Consider the following 25,285-nt stretch of genomic DNA (forward strand, 5'->3'; position numbering starts at 1 on the left):
GAGTGCTCTGGGTGTACCAAACGTCACAACGTAACTGGGTGACTATAAAGGTATACTACGGGTATCTCCGAAAGTGTCTGTTGGGTTGACACGGATCAAGACTGGGATTTGTCACTCCGTATGACGGAGAGGTATCTCTGGGCCCACTCGGTAATGCATCATCATAATGAGCTCAAAGTGACCAAGTGTCTGGTCACGGGATCATGCATTATGGTACGAGTAAAGTGACTTGCCGGTAACGAGATTGAATGAGGTATTGGGATACCGACGATCGAATCTCGGGCAAGTAACGTACCGATTGACAAAGGGAATTGTATACGGGGATGCAATCTGATCACTCGTTGCTTGATGAACTCATAGATGGATCTTGGTGAAACCGTAGGAAAATTTTTGTTTTCTGCAACGTTCCCCAACAATTTCCAACAGTCTCCCACTTGCACTAGAGTCAATAATCTAGTTCACATCACTATGTGATTGTAATGAATCCAACACCCATGGGGTTTGTTCATATCTTGCTTGTGAGAGAGGTTTATTAGTCAATGAGTCCGAACCTTTCAGATCCATGTGTGCTTTATAAATCTCCATGTCATCTTGTAGATGCAGCTACCACGCGCTACTTGGAGCTATTCCAAATAACTGTTCTACTATACAAATCTGGTTTACTACTCAGAGTCATCCGGATTAGTGTCAAAGTTTGCATGGACGTAACCCTTTACGACGAACTCTTTTACCACCTCCATAATCGAGAGAATTCCTTAGTCCACTAGTTACTAAGGATAAGTTCGACCGCTGTCGTGTGATCCATTCCTGGATCACTCTTGTACCCCTTGACTGACTCATGGCAAGGCACACTTCAGGTGTGGTACACAGCATAACATACTGTAGAGCCTACGTCTAAAGCATAGGGGACGACCTTCGTCCTTTCTCTCTCTTCTGCCGTGGTCAGGTCTTGAGTCTTACTCAATATTCACACCTTGTAACACAGCTAAGAACTCCTTCTTTGCTGATCCATTTTGAACTCCTTCAAAATCTTGTCGCGGTATGTATTCATTCGAAAGTACTATTAAGCGTTTTGATCTATCCTTATAGATCTTGATGCTCAATGTTCAAGTAGCTTAATCTAGGTTTTCCATTGAAAAACACTTTTCAAATAACCCTGTATGCTTTCTAGAAATTCTACATCATTTCTGATCAACAATATGTTAACAACATATACTCATCAAAAATTCTATAGTGCTCCCACTCACTTCTTTGGAAATACAAGTTTCTCATACACTTTGTATAAACCCAAAATCTTTGATCATCTCATCAAAGCGTACATTCCAATTCCGAGATGCTTACTCCAGTCCTTAGAAGGATTGCTGGAGCTTTGCATACTTGTTAGCATCTTTCAGGACTGACAAAACCTTCTAGTTGTATCACATACAACCTTTCCTCAAGAAAAACGTCGAGGAAACAATGTTTTGACATCCTATCTGCAAGATTTCATAAATAATGCAGTAACTGCTAACATAATTCCAACAGACTCTTAGCATCACTACGAGTGAGAAAGTCTCATCGTAGTCAACTCCTTGAACTTGTCGGGAAACATCTTAACGACAAGTCAAGCTTTCTTAATGGTGACACTTACCATCAATGTATGTCTTCCTTTTAAAATCCATCTGCACCCAACAGCCTTACGACCATCAAGTAGTTCTTTCAAAGTCTATACTTTGTTTTATACATGGATCCTCTCTCGGATTTTATGGCCTCGAGCCATTCGTAGGAATTCGGGCCCACCATCGCTTCTCCATAGCTCGTAGGTTCATTGTTGTCTAGCAACATGACTTCCAAGACAAGATTACGTACCATTCTGAAGTAGTACACATCCTTGTCGACCTATGAGGTTTGGTAGTGACTTGATCTGAAGTTTTATGATCACTATCATAAGCTTCCATTTCAATTGGTGTAGGTACCACAGGAACAACTTCCTGTGCCCCGCTACACACTAGTTGAAGTGACGGTTCAATAACCTCATCAAGTCTCCACCATCCTCCCACTCAGTTCTTTCGAGAGAAACTTTTCCTCGAGAAAGGACCCGTTTCTAGAAACAATCACGTTTGTTTCCGGATCTGAAATAGGAGGTATACCCAACTGTTTTGGGTATTCTATGAAGATGCATTTATCCGCTTTGGGTTCGAGCTTATCAGCCTAAAACTTTTCACATAAGCGTCGCAGCCCCAAACTTTTAAGAAATGACAGCTCAGGTTTCTCTAAACCATAGTTCATATGATGTCGTCTCAACGGAATTGTGTGGTGCCCTATTTAAAGTGAATGCGGTTGTCTCTAATGCCTAACCCATAAACGATAGTGGTAATTTGATAAGAGACATCATGGTATGCACCATATCCAATAGGGTGCAGTTATGATGTTCGGACACACCATCACACTATGGTGGTCCAGGCGGTATTAGTTGTGAAACAATTTCCACAATGTCTTAATTATGTGCCAAACTCGTAACTCAGATATTCATCTCTATGATCATATCATAGACATTTTATCATCTTGTCAAGATGATCTTCAACTTCACTCTGAAATTACTTAAACCTTTCAATAATTCAGATTTGTGTTTCATCAAGTAAATATACTCAGCATCTACTCAAATCATCTATGAAGTAAGAACATAACGATATCCACTGCGTGCCTCGGCACTCATTGGACTGCACACATCAAAATGTATTACTTCCAACAAGTTGCTTTCTTGTTCCATCTTACTGAAAACGAGGTCTTTCAGTCATCTTGCCCATGTGGTATGATTTGCATGTCTCAAGTGATTCAAAATCAAGTGAGTCCAAACGATCCATCTGCATGGAGTTTCTTCATGCATATCTACCAATAGACATGGTTCGCATGTCTCAATCTTTTCAAAAATGAGTGAGTCCAAAGATCCATCAACATGGAGCTTCTTCATGCGTTTTATACCAACATGACTCAAATGGCAGTGCCAAAAGTACGTGGTACTATCATTACTATCTTATATCTTTTGGCATGAACATGTGTATCACTACGATCGAGATTCAATAAACCATTCATTTTAGGTGCAAGACCATTGAAGGTATTATTCAAATAAACAGAGTAACCATTATTCTCCTTAATTGAATAACCGTGTGGTGATAAACATAATCCAATCATGTCTATGCTCAACGCAAACACCAAATAACAATTATTTCGGTTTAACACCAATCCCGATGGTAGAGGGAGCGTGCGATGTTTGATCACATCAACCTTGGAAACACTTCCAACATATCGTCATCTCACCTTTAGCTAGTCTCCGTAGCCTTTTATTTCGAGTTACTAACACTTAGCAATCGAACCGGTATTTATTACCCTCGTGCTACTAGGAGTACTAGTAAAGTACACATTAATATAACGTATATCCAAAATACTTCTTTCGACCTTGCCAACCTTCTCGTCTACCAAGTATCTAGGGTAGTTGTGGCGCCCCCGATTCAATCGTACACTAATCATGCGCGTAAATGTGTACGATCAAGATCAGGGACTCACGGGAAGATATCACAACACAACTCTAAAACTTAAATAAGTCATACAAGCATCATATTACAAGCCAGGGGCCTCGAGGGCTCGAATACAAGAGCTCGATCATAGACGAGTCAGCGGAAGCAACAATATCTGAGTACAGACATAAGTTAAACAAGTTTGCCTTAAGAAGGCTAGCACAAACTGGGATACAGATCGAAAGAGGCGCAGGCCTCCTGCCTGGGATCCTCCTAAACTACTCCTGGTCGTCGTCAGCGGGCTGCACGTAGTAGTAGGCACCTCCCGAGTAGTAGTAGTAGTAGTAGTAGTAGTAGTAGTAGTAGTAGTAGTAGTAGTAGTAGTAGTAGTAGTAGTAGTAGTAGTCATCAACAGTGGCGTCTGGCTCCTGGACTCCAGCATCTGGTTGCGACAACCAGAAAGAAAGGAAAGGGGAAAAGAGGGGGAGAAAGCAACCGTGAGTACTCATCCAAAGTACTCGCAAGCAAGGAGCTACACTACATATGCATGGGTATCAAATGGAATAAGGGGATCATATGTGGACTGAACTACAGAAAGCCGGGATAAGGGGGGATAGCTAGTCCTTTCGAAGACTACGCTTCTGGCAACCTCCGTCTTGCAGTATGTAGAAGAGAGTAGACTGAAGTCCTCCAAGTATCATCAAGTAGCATCGTATAGCATAATCCTAACCGATGATCCTCCCCTCGTCGCCCTGTGAGAGAGCGACCACCGGTTGTATCTGGCACTTGGAAGGGTGTGTTTTATTAAGTATCCAGTTCTAGTTGTCATAAGGTCAAGGTACAACTCCAAATCGTCCTGTTACCGAAGATCACGGCTATTCGAATAGATTAACTTCCCTGCAGGGGTGCACCACATAACCCAACACGCTCGATCCCATTTGGCCGGACACACTTTCCTGGGTCATGCCCGGCCTCGGAAGATCAACACGTCGCAGCCCTACCTAGGCACAACAGAGAGGTCAGCACGCCGGTCTAAATCCTATGGCGCAGGGGTCTGGGCCCATCGCCCATTGCACACCTGCACGTTGCGTACGTGACCGGAAGCAGAACTAGCCCCCTTAATACAAGAGCAGGCTTACGGTCCAATCCGGCGCGCGCCACTTAGTCGCTGACGTCATGAAGGCTTCGGCTGATACCACGACGTCGAGTGCCCATAACTGTCCCCGCGTAGATGGTTAGTGCGTATAGGCCAGTAGCCAGACTCAGATCAAATACCAAGATCTCGTTAAACGTGTTAAGTATCTGCGAACGCCGACCAGGGCCAGGCCCACCTCTCTCCTAGGTGGTCTCAACCTGCCCTGTCGCTCCGCCTCAAAGTAACAATCGGGGGCCGTCGGGAACCCAGGCCCACCTCTACCAGGATGGAGCCACCTGCCCCTTCAGCCCCCATCTCCGAACAGCATCACAAGTAATGTAATAGTATAAAGTGTATAATATATGCCCATGATCACTTCCCGAAGTGATCACGGCCCAGTAGTATAGCATGGCAGACGGACAAGAGTGTAGGGCCACTGATGGAACACTAGCATCCTATACTAAGCATTAGGATAGCAGGTAAAGGTAACAACAGTAGTAGCAAGGATAGGCTATGCATCAGAATAGGATTAACGGAAAGCAGTAACATGCTACACTACGCTAATGCAAGCAGTATAGAGAAGAGTAGGCGATATCTGGTGATCAAGGTGGGGGCTTGCCTGGTTGCTCTAGCAAGAAGAAGGGGTCGTCGTCGATGTAGTCGATCACAGGGGTATCGGCAACGGTCTCGGAGCCTACCGGAAAGAAGTAACGGAGGGGGAACACAATAAATGACAGAGCAATCAAATGTAACACAAAGCAAGACGCGGCAATACGTTGTGCTAGGGGTGACCTAACGCAGGAATAAGTGATACCGGCGAAGGGGGGAAACATCCGGGAAAGTATTACCAATGTTTCACGTTTTCGGATAGACGGACTGGACAGTGAAAGTTGCATGTTCGCTATGCTAGGGACGTGTGGCTGATCAACGTACCGTGTATTCGGATCCGTCTCATCGTTCTGAGCAACTTTCATGTATAAAGTATTTTCATCCGAATTATGGATTATTTTATATGATTTTCCGAAGTTTAAATGATTTTCTAAAATTTCTGGATTTAATTATATTTCGAAATTAAAACAGAATATACTAAGTGTACCCATGGGTTTCCTAGTCTATTGTGTGGCAAGTGGGGCCAGTGGGGCTGGGTTGAACCAGTCAACATTTGACTGGTCAACACATGAATAGTAGAAGTGGATCCCACATGTCATAGGCTATACCTAAACAAATAAATAAATACTAACCTAATTAATGGGGTCCACATGTCATCTGCTAGTAGCTAACCTACATACTAATTAACCCTAAACTAATTGAACATGGGGCCGGCCTCACAAACACAGAACACACACGCACACACACAACTAGGGGTTAATTATGTTCTTTGTTAATAGAAGATAGCCTTTTGTGATTTTCGTACGATTTAATCCGTTCATCGAAAGGATTTGGTCCAATGGGATAAAATGAAGTTTGTCAAGTATACTTTCTACTCATAATTTTTCTTGGCCTATTAGTAATTGTTTACCCGCTGATTAGAGGCTGTCAAGGGGGTTAGTCAGCCTAATATTTGCAAAGCTAGCCATAGTTACAGTAGCATTCAGCAGCAGCAGTACGTTCAGAGCAGCAGCAGTTATCGGCATGGTGCGGAGACGCCCAGGCAACGCCGCGCACGGCCGGATGCGGCCCGGGCCGCGTTGCCGGAGCTAGCTGCAGGCGGAGGCGGCGACAAGGGTTCCAGCGGGCGCGCGCAGGACTAGCAGGGGCGGCGGCAGCGTCGGCGAGCGCGCGTGCAGGAAGCTCGAGCGGCGCGGGCGAGCATGGCCAGGCGGATGGGAGAGGCTGGCAGGTGCGGGTGACAGGGCAGCGCGGGCAGGGGAGCCTGGGGGCGTGGCCGGTGCGAGCGAACAGCGCCAGGCACGGTGTCGCGCGCGTGGACGGCGATGGCGGCCACGGCCGACGCGGTCAGGCGAGGCGGACGCATGGCAGCGGGTGAGCGGCGGTAGGCGGAGGCGAGGCCACGGGTGGGCACGCGCGGGAGCGCAGGATGCAGTAGCGAACGAGCCTGCGCGACAGTAGCAGCAGTAGCGCAGCAGTGGAGGTGGTCGAAGCAAGAGGCCATGAGGACTAACGGCGGCCAAAGTTCTGTGGGGAACGACGGCTATAGGCATGGGTCGAGCAGGGAAGAGCGGGAATCGAGTGAGGACCTCACCGCGGTGTCGTAGGCGAGATCGAGAAGGCCGGGGGTGGAGCGACGGCGACGAATTCGTCGATGGCGTCGCGGTGGTTGGAGGTTGAAGACGACGTCGATCCCTGCGATCCAGGGGCTCCCGGCTCCAACTGGTGGACGTAGTCGAAGGAGTGGACGTCGGCGAAGCTCGCGGACGAGGTGGCTGGGCGCGGGGAGCTCGGTGGGCGCGTGGATGTCGGAGGCCATGGCGATGCAGGTTCGGCCAAGGGTTGCGGGGACGAAAGCGGCACAGGGGAGGGGAAAAGGAGAGCTAGGGTTCGTCAACGCGTCGAGGGGGATCTTATAGACCGTCCAGGAGCCATGGATGCACGGCGCGTGGACGATCCGTCCATGGACGCACGAGCAACAGCCAGCACTCCCCTGATGAACAGGGGTTGAAGATGGGGAGCTGGTGGGCTGGGCCTGGTGGCCGGGATGCCCGGTTGGGCCGAACGGCCCAGGGGGAAGGGGGCTTGGTTTCTTTTGTTTTGTTTTATTCTTACCTTTGTTTTCTGTTTTCTTTTATTTCTTTAATAGTTTATAATTTTACAAAAAGTAAAACCCACACCTAAATTAAAGTTACAATTCCAACTACTGTCACAAAAAGTTTTACCCCTGAACAAAATAGTTTAGTATTTTATAAAATCAAAAGGCATTTATTTAATTGTTTTAGCTACTATTTTATTCATTTTATATTATTTAAAAATCTTATAAAAGTGTGGTTTCTCCACCATAATTACCTATGCATCATTTGTCTCCACCCGAACATTTAGTTTTAATATTTGAAAACTTTTATTGTTTGACTTTATTTTAAATTTGAAATTTGAACTGACGCGAGTTTATCAACAGTAACCGAGGTGACGCATTATCATTAGCGGAGGTTCACTGTAGCTTAATTATCCGGGCGTCACAGTAGTTCTGCTTCAGTGACCGTTCCCCTCATTATAGAAGCACTTAGTCTCGGGTTTGGTTCAACCTTGGGTTTCTTCACTAGAGCGGCAACTGATTTGTCATCTCATGAAGTATCCCTTCTTTTCCTTGCCCTTCTTGAAACTAGTGGTTTAACTAACCATCAACAATTGATGCTCCTACTTGATTTCTACTTTCACGGTGTCAAATATCGCGAATTGCTCAAGGATCATCATGTCTATCCCTGATATGTTATAGTTCATCACTAAGCTCTAATAGCTTGGTGGTAGTGACTATGGAGAACTATCACTATCTCATCTGGAAGATTAACTCCCACTCGATTCAAGCGATTGTAGTAGTTAGACAATCTGAGCACATGCTTAACGATTGAGCTTTTCTTCCTTAGTTTGCAGGCTTAAGAAACTTGTCAGAGGTCTCATACCTCTTGACGTGGGCACTAGTCTGAAATCCGAATTTCGGTCTTTGGAACATCTCATATGTTCTGCGACGTTTCAAAAACGTCTTTGGTGCCACAATTCTAAACCGTTAGCATTACACACTGAACTATCATGTAGTCATCAAAAACGTGTATGTCAGATGTTTCCCAACATCTACAGACGTTGCTTGAGGTTCAACATACTGAGCGGTGCATTAAGGACATAGCCCTTCTGTGCAGCAATGAGGACAATCCTCAGTTCACGGACTCAGTCCGCATAATTGCTACTGTCAACTCTCAACTAAATTTTCTCTAGGAACATATCTAAAACAGTAGAACCAAAGCGTGAGCTACGACATAATATGCAAATACCTTTTGACTATGTTCATGATAGTTAAGTTCATCTAATCAAATTATTCAATGAACTCCCACTCAGATAGGCATCCCTCTAGTCATCTAAGTGATACATGATCCGAGTCAACTAGGCCGTGTCCGATCATCACGTGAGACGGACTAGTCATCATCGGTGAACATCTTCATGTTGGTCGTATCTTCTATACGACTCATGTTCGACCTTTCGGTCTTTCGTGTTCCGAGGCCATGTCTGTACATGCTAGGCTCGTCAAGTCAACCTAAGTGTATTGCGTGTGTAAATTTGGCTTACACCCGTTGTATTCGAACGTTAGAATCTATCACACCCGATCATCACATGGTGCTTCAAAACAACGAACCTGCTTCGCAACGGTGCACAGTTAGGGGGAACACTTTCTTGAAATTATTGCGAGGGATCATCTTATTTATGCTACCGTCGTTCTAAGCAAATAGGATGTAAACATGACAAACATCACATGCAAATCATAAAGTGACATGATATGGCCAATATCATCTTGCGCCTTTGATCTCCATCTTCGAGGCACGACATGAACACCATCGTCACCGGCATGACACCATGATCTCCATCATCATGATCTCCATCATTGTGTCTTCATGAAGTTGCCTCGCCAACTATTACTTCTACTACTACGGCTAACGGTTAGCAATAAAGTAAAGTAAGTACATGGCGTTTTCATTGACACGCAGGTAATAAATAAATTAAGACAACTCCTATGGCTCATGTCGTTTGTCATACTCATTGACATGCAAGTCGTGATTCCTATTACAAGAACATGATCAATCTCATACATCACATATATCATTCATCACATCCTTTTGGCCATATCACATCACATAGCATACCCTGCAAAAACAAGTTAGACGTCCTCTAATTGTTGTTGCATGTTTTACATGGCTGCTATGGTTTTCTAGCAAGAACGTTTCTTACCTATGCAAAACCACAACGATGATATGCCAATTTCTATTTACCCTTCATAAGGACCCTTTTCATCGAATCTGATCCAACTAAAGTGGGAGAGACAGACACCCGCTAGCCACCTTATGCAACTAGTGCATGTCAGTCGGTGGAACCAGTCTCACGTAAGCGTACGTGTAAGGTCGGTCCGGGCCGCTTCATCCCACGATGCTGCCGAATCAAGATAAGACTAGTAACGGCAAGTAAATTGACAAAATCAACGCCCACAACAACTTGTGTTCTACTCATGCATAGAAACTATGCATAGACCTAGCTCATGATGCCACTGTTGGGGAGCGTAGCAGAAATTTAAAATTTTCTACGCATCACCAAGATCAATCTATGGAGTAATCTAGCAACGAAGGGAAGAGGAGTGCATCTACATACCCTTGTAGATCGCTAAGCGGAAGCGTTACAAGAACGCGGATGAAGGCCATACTCGTAGCGATTCAGATCGCAGTCTATTCCGATCTAAGCGCCGAACAACGGCGCCTCCGCGTTCAACACACGTACAGCCCGGTGACGTCTCCCACGCCTTGATCCAGCAAGGAGAGAGGGAGAGGTTGGGGAAGACTCCGTCCAACAGCAGCACGACGGCGTGGTGGTGGTGGAGGAGCGCGGGATTCCAGCAGGGCTTCGCCAAGCACTACGAGAGACGAGGAGGGAGAGAGGTAGGGCTGCGCCAAGAGAGAGATCAAATCATATGTTGGGCAGCCCCCAATACCTCAAGTATATATAGGGGAAGGGGAGGGGCTGCGCCCCCATCTAGGTTTCCCTCCCTAGGGGTGGAGGCATCCCCAAAACCCATCTAGGGTTGCGGCCAAGGGGGAGGGGAAGAGAGGGGGGCGCCCTAGGGTGGGCCTTAAGGCCCATCTGGACCTAGGGTTTGCCCCCTCCCACTCTCCACGCGCCTTGGGCCTTGGTGGGGGGGAGGTGCACCAGCCTACCTGGGGCTGGTCCCCTCCCACACTTGGCCCACGCAACCTTCTGGGGCGGGTGGCCCCACCTGGTGGACCCCCGGGACCCTCCCGGTGGTCCCGGTACGTTACCGATAGCACCCGAAACTTTTCCGGTGACCAAAACGGGACTTCCCATATATAAATCTTTACCTCCGGACCATTCCAGAACTCCTCGTGACGTCCGGGATCTCATCCGGGGCTCCGAACAACATTCGGTAACCGCATACATACTTTCCCTATAACCCTAGTGTCATCGAACCTTAAGTGTGTAGACCCTACGGGCTCAGGAGTCATGCAGACATGGCTGAGATAACTCTCCGGTCAATAACCAACAGTGGGATCTGGATACCCATGCTGGCTCCCACATGCTCCACGATGATCTCATTGGATGAACCACGATGTCAAGGATTCAATCAATCCCGTATTCAATTCCCTTTGTCTATCGGTATGATACTTGCCCGAGATTCGATCGTCGGTATCCCGATACCTCGTTCAATCTCGTTACCGGCAAGTCTCTTTACTCGTTCCGTAACACATCATCCCGTGATCAACTCCTTGGTCACATTGTGCACATTATGATGATGTCCTACCGAGTGGGCCCAGAGATACCTCTCCGTTACACGGAGTGACAAATCCCAGTCTCGATTCGTGCCAACCCAACAGACACTTTCGGAGATACCCGTAGCGCACCTTTATAGCCATCTAGTTACGTTGTGACGTTTGGTACACCCAAAGCATTCCTACAGTATCCGGGAGTTGCACAATCTCATGGTCTAAGGAAATGATACTTGACATTAGAAAAACTATAGCAGACGAACTACACGATCTTGTGCTATGCTTAGGATTGGGTCTTGTCCATCACATCATTCTCCTAATGATGTGATCCCGTTATCAATGACATCCAATGTCCACGATCAGGAAACTATGACCATCTATTGATCAACGAGCTAGTCAACTAGAGGCTTACTAGGGACATGTTGTGGTCTATGTATTCACACATGTATTACGGTTTCCGGATAACACAATTATAGCATGAACAATAGACAATCATCATGAACAAGGAAATATAATAATAATCATTTTATTATTACCTCTAGGGCATATTTTCAACAGCATTCACGTTAAATAGGGCACCATCTAAATCCGTTGAGACGACGCCTTATGAACTATGGTTTGGCAAGAAACCAAAGTTGTCGTTTATTAAAGTTTGGGGCTGCGATGCTTATGTGAAAAAGTTTCAACCTGATAAGCTCGAACCTAAATCGAAGAAATGTGTCTTCATAGGATACCCAAAGGAGACTGTTGGGTACACCTTCTATCATAGATCCGAAGGCAAGACATTTGTTGCTAAGAATGGATCCTTTCTAGAGAGGGAGTTTCTCTCGAAAGAAGTGAGTGGGAGGAAAGTAGAACTTGATGAGGTAACTGTACCTGCTCCCTTATTGGAAAGTAGTCCATCACAGAAACCGGATCCTGTGACACCTACACCAATTAGTGAGGAAGCCAATGATGATGATCATGAAACTTCAGATCAAGTTACTACCGAACCTCGTAGGTCAACCAGAGTAAGATCCGCACCAGAGTGGTACGGTAATCCTGTTCTGGAGGTCATGTTACTTGACCATGACGAACCTATGAACTATGAGGAAGTGATGATGATCCTAGATTCCGCAAAATGGCTTGAGGCCATGAAATCTGAGATGGGATCCATGTATGAGAACAAAATGTGGACTTTGGTTGACTTGCCTGATGATCGGCCAGCCATCGAGAATAAATGGATCTTCAAGAAGAAGACTGACGCTGACGGTAACGTTACTGTCTACAAAGCTCGACTTGTTGCGAAAGGTTTTCGACAAGTTCAAGGAGTTGACTACGATGGGACCTTTTCACCCGTAGCAGTGCTTAAGTCCATCCGAATCATGTTAGCAATTGCCGCATTTTATGATTATGAAATTTGGCAAATGGGTGTGAAGACTGCATTCCTGAATGGAAGAAGAGTTGTATATGATGCAACCTGAAGGTTTTATCGATCCAAAGGGTGCTAACAAAGTGTGCAAGCTCCAACGATCCATTTATGGACCGGTGCAAGCCTCTCGGAGTTGGAATAAACATTTTGATAGTGTGATCAAAGCATATGGTTTTATACAGACTTTTGGAGAAGCCTGTATTTACAAGAAAGTGAGTGGGAGCTCTGTAGCATTTCTAATATTATATGTGGATGACATATTGTTGATTGGAAATGATATAGAATTTCTGGATAGCATAAAAGAATACTTGAATAAGAGTTTTTCAATGAAAGACCTCGGTGAAGCTGCTTATATATTGGGCATCAAGATCTATAGAGATAGATCAAGATGCTTAATTGGACTTTCACAAAGCACATACCTTTATAAAGTTTTGAAGAAGTTTAAAATGGATCAAGCTAAGAAAGGGTTCTTGCCTGTGTTACAAGGTGTGAAGTTGAGTAAGACTCAATGCCCGACCACTGCAGAAGATAGAGAGAAAATGAAAAATGTTCCCTATGCTTCAGCCATAGGCTCTATCATGTATGCAATGCTATGTACCAGACCTGATGTGTGCCTTGCTATTAGTTTAGCAGGGAGGTACCAAAGTAATCCAGGAGTGGATCACTGGACAGCGGTCAAGAACATCCTGAAATACCCGAAAAGGACTAAGGATATGTTTCTCGTTTATGGAGGTGACAAAGAGCTCGTCGTAAATGTTTACGTCGATGCAAGCTTTGACATTGATCCGGACGATTCTAAATCGCAAACCGGATACGTGTTTATATTAAACGGTGGAGCTGTCAGTTGGAGCAGTTCTAAACAAAGCGTCGTGGCGGGATCTACGTGCGAAGCGGAGTACATAGCTACTTCGGAAGTAGCAAATGAAGGAGTCTGGATGAAGGAGTTCATATCTGATCTAGGTGTCATACCTAGTGCATCGGGTCCAATAAAAATCTTTTGTGACAATACTGGTGCAATTGCCTTGGCAAAGGAATCCAAATTTCACAAGAGAACCAAACACATCAAGAGACGCTTCAATTCCATCCGCAATCAAGTCCAGGTGGGAGACATAGAGATTTGCAAGATACATACTGATCTAAATGTTGCAGACCCGTTGACTAAGCCTCTCTCACGAGCAAAACATGATCAGCACCAAGGCTCCATGGGTGTTAGAATCATTACTGTGTAATCTAGATTATTGACTCTAGTGCAAGTGGGAGACTGAAGAAAATATGCCCTAGAGGCAATAATAAAGTTATTATTTATTTCCTTATTTCATGATAAATGTTTATTATTCATGCTAGAATTGTATTAACCGGAAACATAATACATGTGTGAATACATAGACAAACAGAGTATCACTAGTATGCCTTTACTTGACTAGCTCGTTGGTCAAAGATGGTTATCCTAACCATAGACATGGGTTGTCATTTGATAAACGAGATCACATCATTAGGAGAATTATGTGATTGACTTGACCCATTCCGTTAGCTTAGCACTTGATCGTTTTAGTTTACTGCTATTGATTTCTTCATGACTTATACATGTTCCTATGACTATGAGATTATGCAACTCCCGATTGCCGGAGGAACACTTTGTGTGCTACCAAATGTCACAACGTAATTGAGTGATTATAAAGGTGCTCTACAGGTGTCTTCGATGGTACTTGTTGAGTTGGCATAGATCGAGATTAGGATTTGTCACTCCGATTGTCGGAGAGGTATCTCTGGGCCCTCTCGGTAATGCACATCACTATAAGCCTTGCAAGCAATTCAACTAATGAGTTAGTTGTGGGATGATGCATTACGGAATGAGTAAAGAGACTTGCTGGTAACGAGATTGAGCTAGGTATTGAGATACCGATGATCAAATCTCGGGCAAGTAACATACCGATGACAAAGGGAACAACGTATGTTGTTATGCGGTTTGACCGATAAAGATCTTCATAGAATATGTAGGAGCCAATATGAGCATCTAGGTTCCGCTATTGGTTATTGACCGGAGACGTGTCTCAGTCATGTCTACATAGTTCTCGAACCCATAGGGTCCGCACGCTTAACGTTCGGTGACGATCGGTATTATGAGTTTATGTGATTTGATGTACCGAAGGTAGTTCGGAGTCCCGGATGTGATCACGGACATGACAAGGAGTCTTGAAATGGTCGAGACATAAAGATTAATATATTGGATGACTATATTCGGATACCGGAAATGTTCTAGGTGATTTCGGAGAAAACCGGAGTGCCAGAGGGTTACCGAAACCCTCCCGGGAAAAGTAATGGGCCACATGGGCCTTAGTGGAGAGAGAGAGGGCCGGCCAGGGAAGGTCGCGCGCCCCCTACCCCTCTAGTCCGAATTGAACTAGGGAAGGGGGGGGGGCGCCTCCCCTTTCCTTCCCCCTCTCCTTCCCCCTCTCCTCCTTCCTTTCCCCCTCCTAGTAGGAGTAGGAAAGGGGAGTCCTACTCCTACTAGGAGGAGGACTCCTCCGCCTGGCACGCCCTGCAAGGGCCGGCCGGCCTCCCCCTTGCTCCTTTATATACGGGGGCAGGGGGGCATCCTAGGACACACAAGTTGATTGTTCCAAGCCATGTGCGGTGTCCCCCTCCATCATAATCCACCTCGATCATATCGTAGTGGTGCTTAGGCAAAGCTCTGCGTCGGTAACAACATCATCACCGTCATCACGCCATCGTGCTGACGGAACTCTCCTGTGAAGCTCTGCTGGATCGGAGTTCGTGGGACGTCATCGAGTTGAAACGTGTGCTGAATTCGAAGGTGTCGTATGTTTGGTACTTGGATCGGTCGGATCGTGAAGACGTACGATTACATCAACCGCGTTCTCATAACGCTTCCGCTTACGGTCTACGAGGGTACGTGGACGATACTCTCCTCTCTAATTGCTATGCATCACCATGATCTTGCGTGTACGTAGGATTTTTTTTGAAATTACTAAGTTTCCCAACACCTTCCCCCGCCACCATCGCCACTCCCAATCGAATAGCTTGATTGATAAACCGCAACGAGACAAAGTGAATCTTGCAAGGAAGGAGAGAAGGAGATCGGGTGCAGCCAATGCGAGGAGGTAGAAGTAGTAAAGCCGTGGGTGAGAAATAAATGCCAAGAAAAATCAAAGAAGCAATCACACACCTCCGTCGAATCGAAAAAGACCTAAAGCAAAAAAATCTCTCCCGAAAAAAATCGGGGCACAATCAGTTGTCAAAAGAAAAAAGAAGAAGAAGGAGAACAGAGCCCAGCGCCTCCGGAGCCTCGACGGCGAGCGGCGGCGGTGCTCTGTTTTACTCGCCTTCACACCGCCGCGTATCCCCGTCCCTGTCTTCCACCCTCCATAGTCCAAAGGACTACTCTTTTCCTTGCCTTGCCGCGTCTCGTTGTTGACCAAGACCCAGGCAGAGATTTGCTACGACTTCTCCCCTCCGCCCGTCTCCCCCTCTCCATCATCCTCACTCACCGTTGCAGAAAAGCCATATCATCAATCCTCGAGCTGCTCTGCGTGACAAGGGAGGGGCGCGATCGACAAGGGATGGACGGGGGCGGCGGGATCATGGCGAGCGCCGCGACGGGGGCGATGAGCTCCCTGCTCGCCAAGCTGGCCGAGCTGCTGGGGGAGGACTGCTACCAGCACCAGATGCAGAGGGGCACGCGGCGGGAGGTGGCCTTCCTGCGGGACGAGCTGAGCAGCATGAACGCGCTCCTCGAGCGGCTGGCCGACGCCGACGCCGCGGCGCCGCTCGACCCGCAGACCAGGGAGTGGAGGGACCAGGTGCGGGAGATGAGCTACGACGTCGAGGACTGCGTCGACGAGTACATGGGCCAGCTCCGCCGCCGGTCCGACGGCGGCGGCGGCGTGGTGGGGCTGGTCCTCGGCTACGTAGGCAGGGTGAGGGAGATGGTGTCGCGCCGCGCGATCGCGGAGCAGATCCAGGAGCTCAGGGACCGCGTCGTTGAGGCTGGACACCGCCGGAAGAGGTACAAGATTGATGCGGCGGCTAGCCCTAGTGGCGCCGGCGTGGTGCCGGTCGACCGCCGGCTGCCGGCGCTCTATGCGGAGTTGGGGGGCCTCGTTGGTGTCCACGGTCCGAGGGACGAGCTCGTCAGGCTGCTGGACGATGGAGAAGAGAGGATGAAGGTGGTGTCAGTTGTGGGGGCCGGAGGATTGGGCAAGACCACTCTTGCTAATCAGGTGTACCGAAACATCGGAGATCGATTCGATTGCAAATCCTTTGTTTCCTTGTCACAAAATCCTGACATTGGGATGATCTTCCGAACAATGCTCTCTCAAGTCAAAAAAGATGAGTGTGAAATCACTGGATCAGGTGACATGGAGCAGCTCATCAATGAATTGAGGGATTTCCTACAGGATAAGAGGTATATAATCCCATAAATCAACTCTTAATTAGCCGCCTTCTCATGAACATTTTGATTGTCTTGATGACATATGGAGAGATAACATGCTTGTGTTTTCTGTTTATTTAATCATAATTCTCTATCATGTGTTAGATATTTGATCGTAATCGACGACATATGGAGTACCCAAGCCTGGAAGATTATAAAATGTGCTTTCGGCGATAATGCTTGCGGCAGTAGAATAATTGTGACAACCAGAATCGGCACCATCGCGAAATCATGCTCCTCCCCTGATTATGATCTTGTGTATGAACTGAAGGCGCTGAGTGAGGATCACTCTAAGGTGTTGTTCTTCAGAAGAATTTTCGGCTCTGAAGATAAATGCCCACACCAACTCAAGGAAGTTTCAGTTGAAATTGTAAAGAAATGTGGTGGTTTACCTTTGGCAATCATTACCATGGCTAGTCTGTTAACCACCAAGTCAGACACAAGAGAAGAGTGGATGAAGGTTTGTGGTTCGATTGGTTTTGGACTCGAGAAAAACTCCGATGTGGAGGAAATGAACATGATACTATCTCTGAGTTATAACGATCTTCCTCATCATTTAAGGACCTGCTTATTGTATATGAGTATGTTTCCTGAAGATTATGTGATCAAGAGGGATTATTTGGTAAGAAGGTGGATAGCAGAAGGGTTCATCAAGGTTTTTGGAGGCAGGACTCTAGAGGAGGAGGGGGAATGCTATTTTAATGAACTCATAAACAGAAGCCTGATCCAAGCTGTGGATTTTCAATACGACGGCAGAGTATATGCGTGCCGGGTGCATGATTTGATCCTCGATCTAATTGTATCCAAGGCGGTTGAAGATAATTTTGTTACTATATTTACTGACAAAAGACAAGTACTGCGCCCGCAAGGCAAAGTTCACCGACTCTCATCTGACTGCACTAATGCAGAAAATATGTTAACATGTTCCAAGGCTGTTGCTCATGTTCGATCCCTCAACATGTTCAGGTACTCTGGACGAATGCCTCCTCTTTTGAATTTCCGGGCTCTAAGAGTGCTAGATCTAGATGGCAATGAGGATTTGGAAAGCTGCTATCTTGAAGATATAGGGAAATTGTTTCAGTTGAGATACCTAAGGATTCGAGCAAGTAACAACATTAAACTTCCGGAACAAATAGGAGAGCTGCAGTTATTGGTGATATTGGACCTTCTCAACTGCTATGGTACAAGCGAACTGCCTGCAAGTATTGCTAAACTTCGGAATTTGAAATGGTTACTTGCTCATCGCGTCAAATTGCCCAATGGAGTCTGCAACATGCAAGCTCTAGAATCTGTGTCACTTGTAGTTGTGGACTACACTACCCCGGTAACCGTGCTACAAGAACTTGGCAGCTTGACCAAACTGAGAAGCCTTGGATTGGATTGGCGCATCAGTGGTGCATACAAGGATAAAATGACGTACGCAGATAATCTTGTTTTATCGCTTGGCAAACTAGGCACATCTAACCTTCGATGTTTAACGCTCATCAGCCCATGGTCACTGAACTTCCTGTTGGATTCCTGGTGCCCTCCTCCTCACCACCTTCAGGAACTAACAATCAAAGGTTGGTGTCTCAGGAAGATCCCAGTGTGGATGGCCTCACTGGCCAACCTCACCTACCTAGACATCGAGGTTGAAGTTGTACAGGAAGCCCTCGAGGTGCTTGCGGACTTCCCTGTCTTGCAGTTTCTCAAGTCATACTCAAATGTAGCGGACCCCGAAGGAAGATGTCTCGTTGTCGGCAACAATGGGTTTCGATGTCTGAAGAAACTGAACTTTGTCCATTGGACGAATCTGATGTTCTTGGAAGGAGCGATGCCGATGCTCGAAAGGCTCGAGTTTCAGATCATTGTGCATGAAGTGAAAACTGCATCTGGATTTGGTTGTCCTCTTGATCTTGGCATCCGCCACCTCTCTGCCCTCAGGAACCTTGCTGTCAACATCTACTGTGAGTGTGCGAGAGTGGAGGAGGTCGAGGCATTAGAGGCTGCTATTCAGGCTGCTGTCAGTATGCTTCCCAACAGTCCGACACCGACACTACGTAGGTTTCGTGAACCGGAGATGCTAGCAGATGATGCAGAACAATAAGCAACTTTTACGCCCATCCTAGGCTGCATCCACACTATTAAGGTATTGATTGACTGGTGGTTCCTTCAAACCAAACCAAAATGTCTGCTCATCTGGGTCTCGACTCTGCTGCACAAACTGGACTTCGCATAGTGATCTTCTATCATTCCAGGCAATGCACACACTTCTCATCAGGAGCTAAATTATAGCTATGGATTTTTGTAGCTGTTGCTGGAGTCCCTTCCTTTTGTCTTTGTCTTGGTGAATCGGTGAAATTGATGCATCCAACCTCCGGGGTGTCAGTACATCTGTCTTTGTGGACAAATGTCTCAGTGTTGACTGCTGTAACCGTGTCTCCGCGCATGTCTAGTGTTGACTGCTAGACATATGGACGAGTTTTTCTTTCTTCCTCTGAAATGTTGCAACTGTGTCTCCAGGTATCGTTTTGCCATTTCTTTGTTGTACAGAACGGATGGTAACAAAATCATGGTGCTGTTTGTGTGTGACATTTTTGCTCTTGGCATGTGATTATTATCGCACTGCCTAGCTTGGTTTGCAGCACAGATTGTGCGCATGCTTTTGATCTCCCTTTTATGCCCAGAAGGATTATGCCCATGTTCGTGAGATTTGGAGTTTGCAAAAGTAAATTCAAAATGATGTTGTTCACAGTAATATATTCAGATCTGCAAAAAACAAAAACAAAATGAAAAAATGGAGAAGTGGGGTATCAATCCCCATACCTCTCGCATGCTAAGCGAGCGCTCTACCATCTGAGCTACATCCCCTTGTTGTCCAAGACATAATATATGTTATATAGTAAGCCGTGGCACCTTCTCAATATAGCCTTTTTTAAGGCAGAAAACCCCTCCCATATTAGTTCATAATTTTCTACTCCCTCCATTCCTACATCCGTATATAGTCTATATTAAAATCTCTAAAAAGAGTTATATTTAGGAACAAAGGGAGCAAGGGATAGTTATAGACACTGGCGGAGCTTAGGCAAGGCCGAATGGGCCGTGGCCTGCCCAGCCCAGAAAAATGTGAAAGGATGAGATGAAATTTGGGCCTTAAGTACAAGTGCTATGTGTAATTCCTTAGTCCGGCCCGCCCAGCCTTTTTCCTGTAGCTCCGCCATTGGTTATAGAGTCATGCGGAGTGCCAAACCACACATTGCGACCAATCTCAAGAGAAGTAGTAAATCTCTACTCCTAATGGACGAGTTGGTTGAATAGTCCCTTCATTTTCGACTGGTTTTTTTTCGTCTGGTTTTTTTTCGTCTTCCTTCCCACTATCCGACTGGTTTATTTTTTCTCCACTATTTCCTTGTAAACAGACACTTTCCTATTGTACAAAAAGAGGCAGATCCTAACTTTCCTAACTTATCCAAATCAAGCGATCCATTTCATCAATGCAATTTGCTAGAGGAAATAAATAATAAATTTTAAGGAAACAAATAACTGACTTTGGAAAAAAATCCAATTTACTAATACTCCTGCATCATGATGGAATCAGAACTTTCCAAATACTCCTACATCGCAAATCACCACACATTCACTTGTCGTGGCTCCCGTTCCACGAATAGGAAATTCCCAGCAGCTTCGACCCCTTTCACACACGACCATCGCGCCGCTGCCCATCGCCGCCATGCCACACGCGAGGGGGCTCTGCCAGTCGGACCTGGCCGCCTCGCTCCCTCGCGCCCGTGTGCCGGGGAGCGACACCGCGCGACGCAGACCGCTGGCCGCCGCGTGCGCCGGGCACGTCTCAGCCGGGAGCAGAGGTATCGGGGCCAGTGGGTCGGTGCAGCCAAGGTCGCCGTCTCGTCGGGGGCAACGTGCGGGTGCGGGCGTCACGGGTCGTCGTCGTCGTGGATGGTGAGCGTGCCGAGGCTGCCGCTTGCGCGTGCAGGCCGGGCGTCGAGCCGCGTCGACGTCGTTGAGGTCGCCGATAGCGGCAGGTGCTAGGGGCCTCCCCCGCCGCGTGATGCGGCTGTGCTGCGGAGAGCCGGGCCGAGGGCCACTCGCAGGAGCAGCGGGTCGTGGCTGTGATCTCCACCACGACGGGAGGACTGGTGCTACTGCATGCCTCTTCCACGAGGATATTATTGCTGCAGTGATGGCGAGCGGCACCGGCCGGTAGTACAATCAGCTGATGAACTCTCCACGGAGCTCATAAGAGTAAAAAAGCTCTCCCTCTCCTGCCGGCTTGCATCTCAATTATTTATTTTTGCTGCTCGCTGTTCTACATATCAATGCATTCACACGGTGATGCAACTTGATTCAAGTGCTTGCATACAAGTAGAATTGCTATTTTTTGTGCCAAAAATTGATTTGTTATCCTGAACTTTTGTCTGCTTGTTTCCACTGTGATGCAGACAGAAAGGATATATTATCGGGTAAATTACGCATTCGCTGAGAGCGGTATGAATGTATATTGGGAATAAAAAAACTATTTTCTTTAGTTGTACTGCTCTTGTTTATGTATGCTGAATTAGAAGCGACCAATGAACGTGGAGATATAATGATCAGTGATACAAGTGGTGGTGATAGGGAGGCTTTTGTTTCAGCTTGTTTATTTTCGTTTTTGATACATGGATACTGGATTCATAGCTCTCCTGGGCAATCAGTACATGGCCATAAGTCTGATCGATGTGGTGGGCAGTCAGTACACGGCCATAAGTCTGATCGATGTGGTGGGGATGGTCTCTGATGTTGGATAATATCTATTTTCTCTTCTTGATTGTAGGTCAGTCTCATAGAACTTATATGCCTATGCTTTGGTTAATGCATACTCACTACGGGTATGGTCTATTATTGATGTTCATACACAGAATTGGTTTTGCTAAATTATGTTCGATTAACATGTTGTTATAATAATAGAAAGCTTTTGCAAAATTCTGCATGATGCCGTATTAAGCTTGATGGAACTAACCTCCCAAAAATGGCAATCTCTATTGGTGTTTTTTTTATCTTTGTTGATAAGTTTTGATCTCAGGTTGCATGTAAAGTTCTTGACCCATATCCTAAATACCACATATAATCTTTGATTGTTAATTTGAATACATATGATGTTGAATCTGTCTCCTTTGGATCTCCAAATGATTTGCAATGTTGGATACCAAAAAATAGATTGAGCAGCCATCACACATTAGACTAATAATATATGGCATGTTACCTGGCCGTTCTCTTTATACACAATAGTATAGTTATATATACCAACTGTAGAAAAATATTCATTTGCCACTGAAACTTATATTTGTTTTCTATTTCGGAAATTAAGAGGATCTACAATCGGACCCCTCAAACATCCCATTTGAGAGTCCGATCATTGTCCTGGACAGAAAAGAGAAGAAAAAAGGCCACCCAATCACAATCCCTACTTTATCTGGGCATGTCCAGTCAGTCCACAAATCCCCCGTATCCAACCCATATGTGAGGAGCATATAAGGATGTCCGAGCTGTTCGGCATGTTCTCCAAGGAGCACCCAGGTAATATGCTAGCTTTTTTGTTTGCATCATTATCATTAGCTAATTAATTCTCTTTATTTCAGTAAATGTAGAACAACAAATAGTCTATGAGCTTCTGAATCAAAAAGTTTTTTGAGTAGGACCTTATGCTCTTTTAACTGAACTGGGAGCACTGGCAGTTATTTGCAAAGTAATTGCCTCCTATGAGTGTTTGGTTGTGCTTTGTGCTCCAATTTCAGTTGCATTGCTTCTGATGTATGAATGAACTATTTTCCTCATTTGGTAATTAACGCAACCGACGTATTTCTTCATGAGAACAGATATTTTTGTAGTGTACAGTACAATTGTTTTTTGTTAGTTACCCTCCCTATAAACCTACTGTACTCATTTATCAAGTTTGCATTGTTAATATATCCAGAATTAGTTGTGACTGCAAAGTGCAGAAGAAATATCAATTGCTGCAAGCAAAAGTATTATTTTGGAACGTATAGATGTTGTATAGTAGTGACCAGCACCAATACTTTAGAACATTGTGTCCATTATTTCCCTTCTGCTCGAAATAAAGCGAAACCAGTTTGAGATTAAATATGTTTTTCATCTTGCCAAGGTTAAGTGTGCACCTGGGAAAAATGAAAAATAAAACTAATCATGAGCAAGGTGGCAAATAGAGATGGGGAAGCAGGAGGAAGATGCTGGTGTTTGTCTGACGCAATCTGAAAGCATGCTCAAAATCGATGAAAATAGAACAAAAATTTACTATCATTCTCTCAAACCTTACACTGAACTTGCTACTAAAGAAGGCATGCACGATGCATATCAAGTAAGTCCTGTCCGCAATTGTTTTATCTTCCACAATTGTTTTTTGTGTCACTACTGTTAGAGTTCAAAATGTCCAAAACAAGATAACATTTACCGATACTGCTAAATGACCGGTTCAAAATAAATAGATCAGCGGTTTTCCAGTTTTATCAGTTTCACATGGATGTATCCCTTGTTGTAGGCAGCCAACCCACTGCAAGGTGTGTGCCCTCGAGCAATTCTTACTCTTCTTTTGCTTTACAATTAGTAGTATTAAAGATTACTTCCTTGCTGTTTCACCACTAAAATTGAGGTGATTTCAAATGAATTTAGATTTCCAATGTTTGAGATTTTGGCAGGGAAAAATGATTTGGTAACCAAAGATAAACAGTCTGGACTTTACTATTGTTTGGTCTATTGGAATCCGAGACTTGACCATGAACCCATGATCATATTAATTTTCTTTGAAAGAACATGATATATCTTGTTTATTATGATTCACTCATGGAAGCATGCTTCGTTTATTTTTTTTTGCGTCATCTGCCTCACGAGCCGTCCGATCGGTCGTGATCGTGTGGTGCTTGGTTTGTCTCGCGCCACCGTCGTCCTTGCTGGCAAAAAGGTCTCACCTAGACGCTTGGTTACATCACACATTTCTCTCGTGAGTAAAAAAATCCTACAGCTTCCTATATCTGGCGTCACAGCCTGACGCGACAATCTTCACGGCTGTAAGCTTCCGCAGCAGCGAAGCCGAGGCTTCGACGGGGAGCGGAGACGTGCGCATCCATGTCTTAGAGAATCGTCGGGACGCTCCGACGCATAGGTACTTATCTCACCTCCACATGATTCGACGACATTGACGTGTGTGGCAATGTTGCGGTGCATGCTTCAACGGCCACACCGACGCTTTGACGGCCATGATGACAAGGCGTGCTTCGATGGCATTGATGGACGCTGCAATGCTGTGACATGTGCATCGTTGACAACAACGGCGATGCTGTGAGGCATGCTTTCACGGTGATGCTTCGACTGGTCACGACAACAAGGTGTGCTTCGACGATAGTTGATGATGCATGCTTCGACGGCAGGTGCCCGTCCGATGTTCTGTGAAGGCTTGTTTGAAGGCGTATTTTTGTGCTAGAATGGTGGCGGACGTGCTGGACGCTTGCTGGTGCGGGCCGAGTGGAAGAGTGTGTGATGTGAGAGGAAGGGTACGGGGTGTTGCCTGTTGTGTGAGTAGGATGGGAAGATGGAGATAATCAAAGGGTCACGCACGGCTGTATCGGACGACTGTACATGCGGTTGATCTTTTTCTAAGATTAACAAGCTGATTTGTACGAAATGATAGAAGAAAATGATTCCAAATCACAACATTTCATTCGTTCATATAGAATTACAACAAGTTCTCACTGATATACATGGATCCTGCTTTCATCGTAGCAACAGAGCATATCCACAACTAGAGATTAGAGCACAAAAATTGCTGAAAGATCAAATGCCTGATTGAAGCTTTGAATAATTAGCTACTGTATAAGGATCTCCTGCATAACTGCACTTTGCCATTAGCTCTAGGCACGCCTTATTTGACCAGTCCAAGCACAGTGAGCGGGAGGGGCAGTCATCGACCAGCGCGCGCATGTTGCGCAAGAGGCGACAGGGAGCTGGCGGAGACTATGAGTGGTGAGTGGTGAGTGGTGGTGGCGACCTGGAGCGGTCGGCACCAACGGCGAGAAGGCAATCACTGCGACGGGCGCCCATTTGATGTCCGGACGTTCGAACACGTCCGGACGTCTGAGCGAGAAATGTACGTATGAGGGAGAAATGAGTTTTTGACCTTCAAAACGACCTTAACCATTTGTTTGATTTCTTCATGCATCATAGCCCGTAGCAACGTACGGGCATTCTACTAGTCTAGGTAAAGAATGAGCCTCAAAATTACTCGTTCTACTCTCAAAACGAAACATGCACGCCTCAAAGTCGGCTCTTCTGGCTTTAATCTCCTTAATAATGGCTTCATTTATTCCTCCAGCTTCC

At 45.9% G+C, this 25,285-nt stretch overlaps 1 protein-coding gene and 1 long non-coding RNA gene across 2 annotated transcripts; both read left to right on the top strand.

Annotated features, from left to right (window-relative positions):
* The first annotated feature begins 15,698 nt into the window (after positions 1–15,698).
* On the top strand, positions 15,699–19,492 carry LOC147972849 (disease resistance protein RGA5-like). Its single transcript, XM_087521721.1, has 2 exons — positions 15,699–16,894; positions 17,027–19,492. Exons 1-2 carry the CDS (start codon positions 16,050–16,052, stop codon positions 19,005–19,007), a joined length of 2,826 nt encoding a protein of 941 aa, XP_087377847.1. The 5' UTR covers positions 15,699–16,049; the 3' UTR covers positions 19,008–19,492.
* A 1,636-nt stretch (positions 19,493–21,128) lies between these two features.
* Positions 21,129–25,081, top strand: LOC147972850 (uncharacterized). Its single transcript, XR_015602689.1, has 3 exons — positions 21,129–21,731; positions 22,266–22,474; positions 23,061–25,081. It is a non-coding gene; the product is annotated as an uncharacterized LOC147972850 (long non-coding RNA).
* The last annotated feature ends 204 nt before the right edge of the window (positions 25,082–25,285 follow it).

This window comes from Triticum urartu, chromosome 5A (genome assembly GCF_056163025.1).
Source record: "Triticum urartu cultivar PI428250 chromosome 5A, HENAU_Tu73, whole genome shotgun sequence".
Lineage (NCBI taxonomy): Eukaryota > Viridiplantae > Streptophyta > Magnoliopsida > Poales > Poaceae > Triticum > Triticum urartu.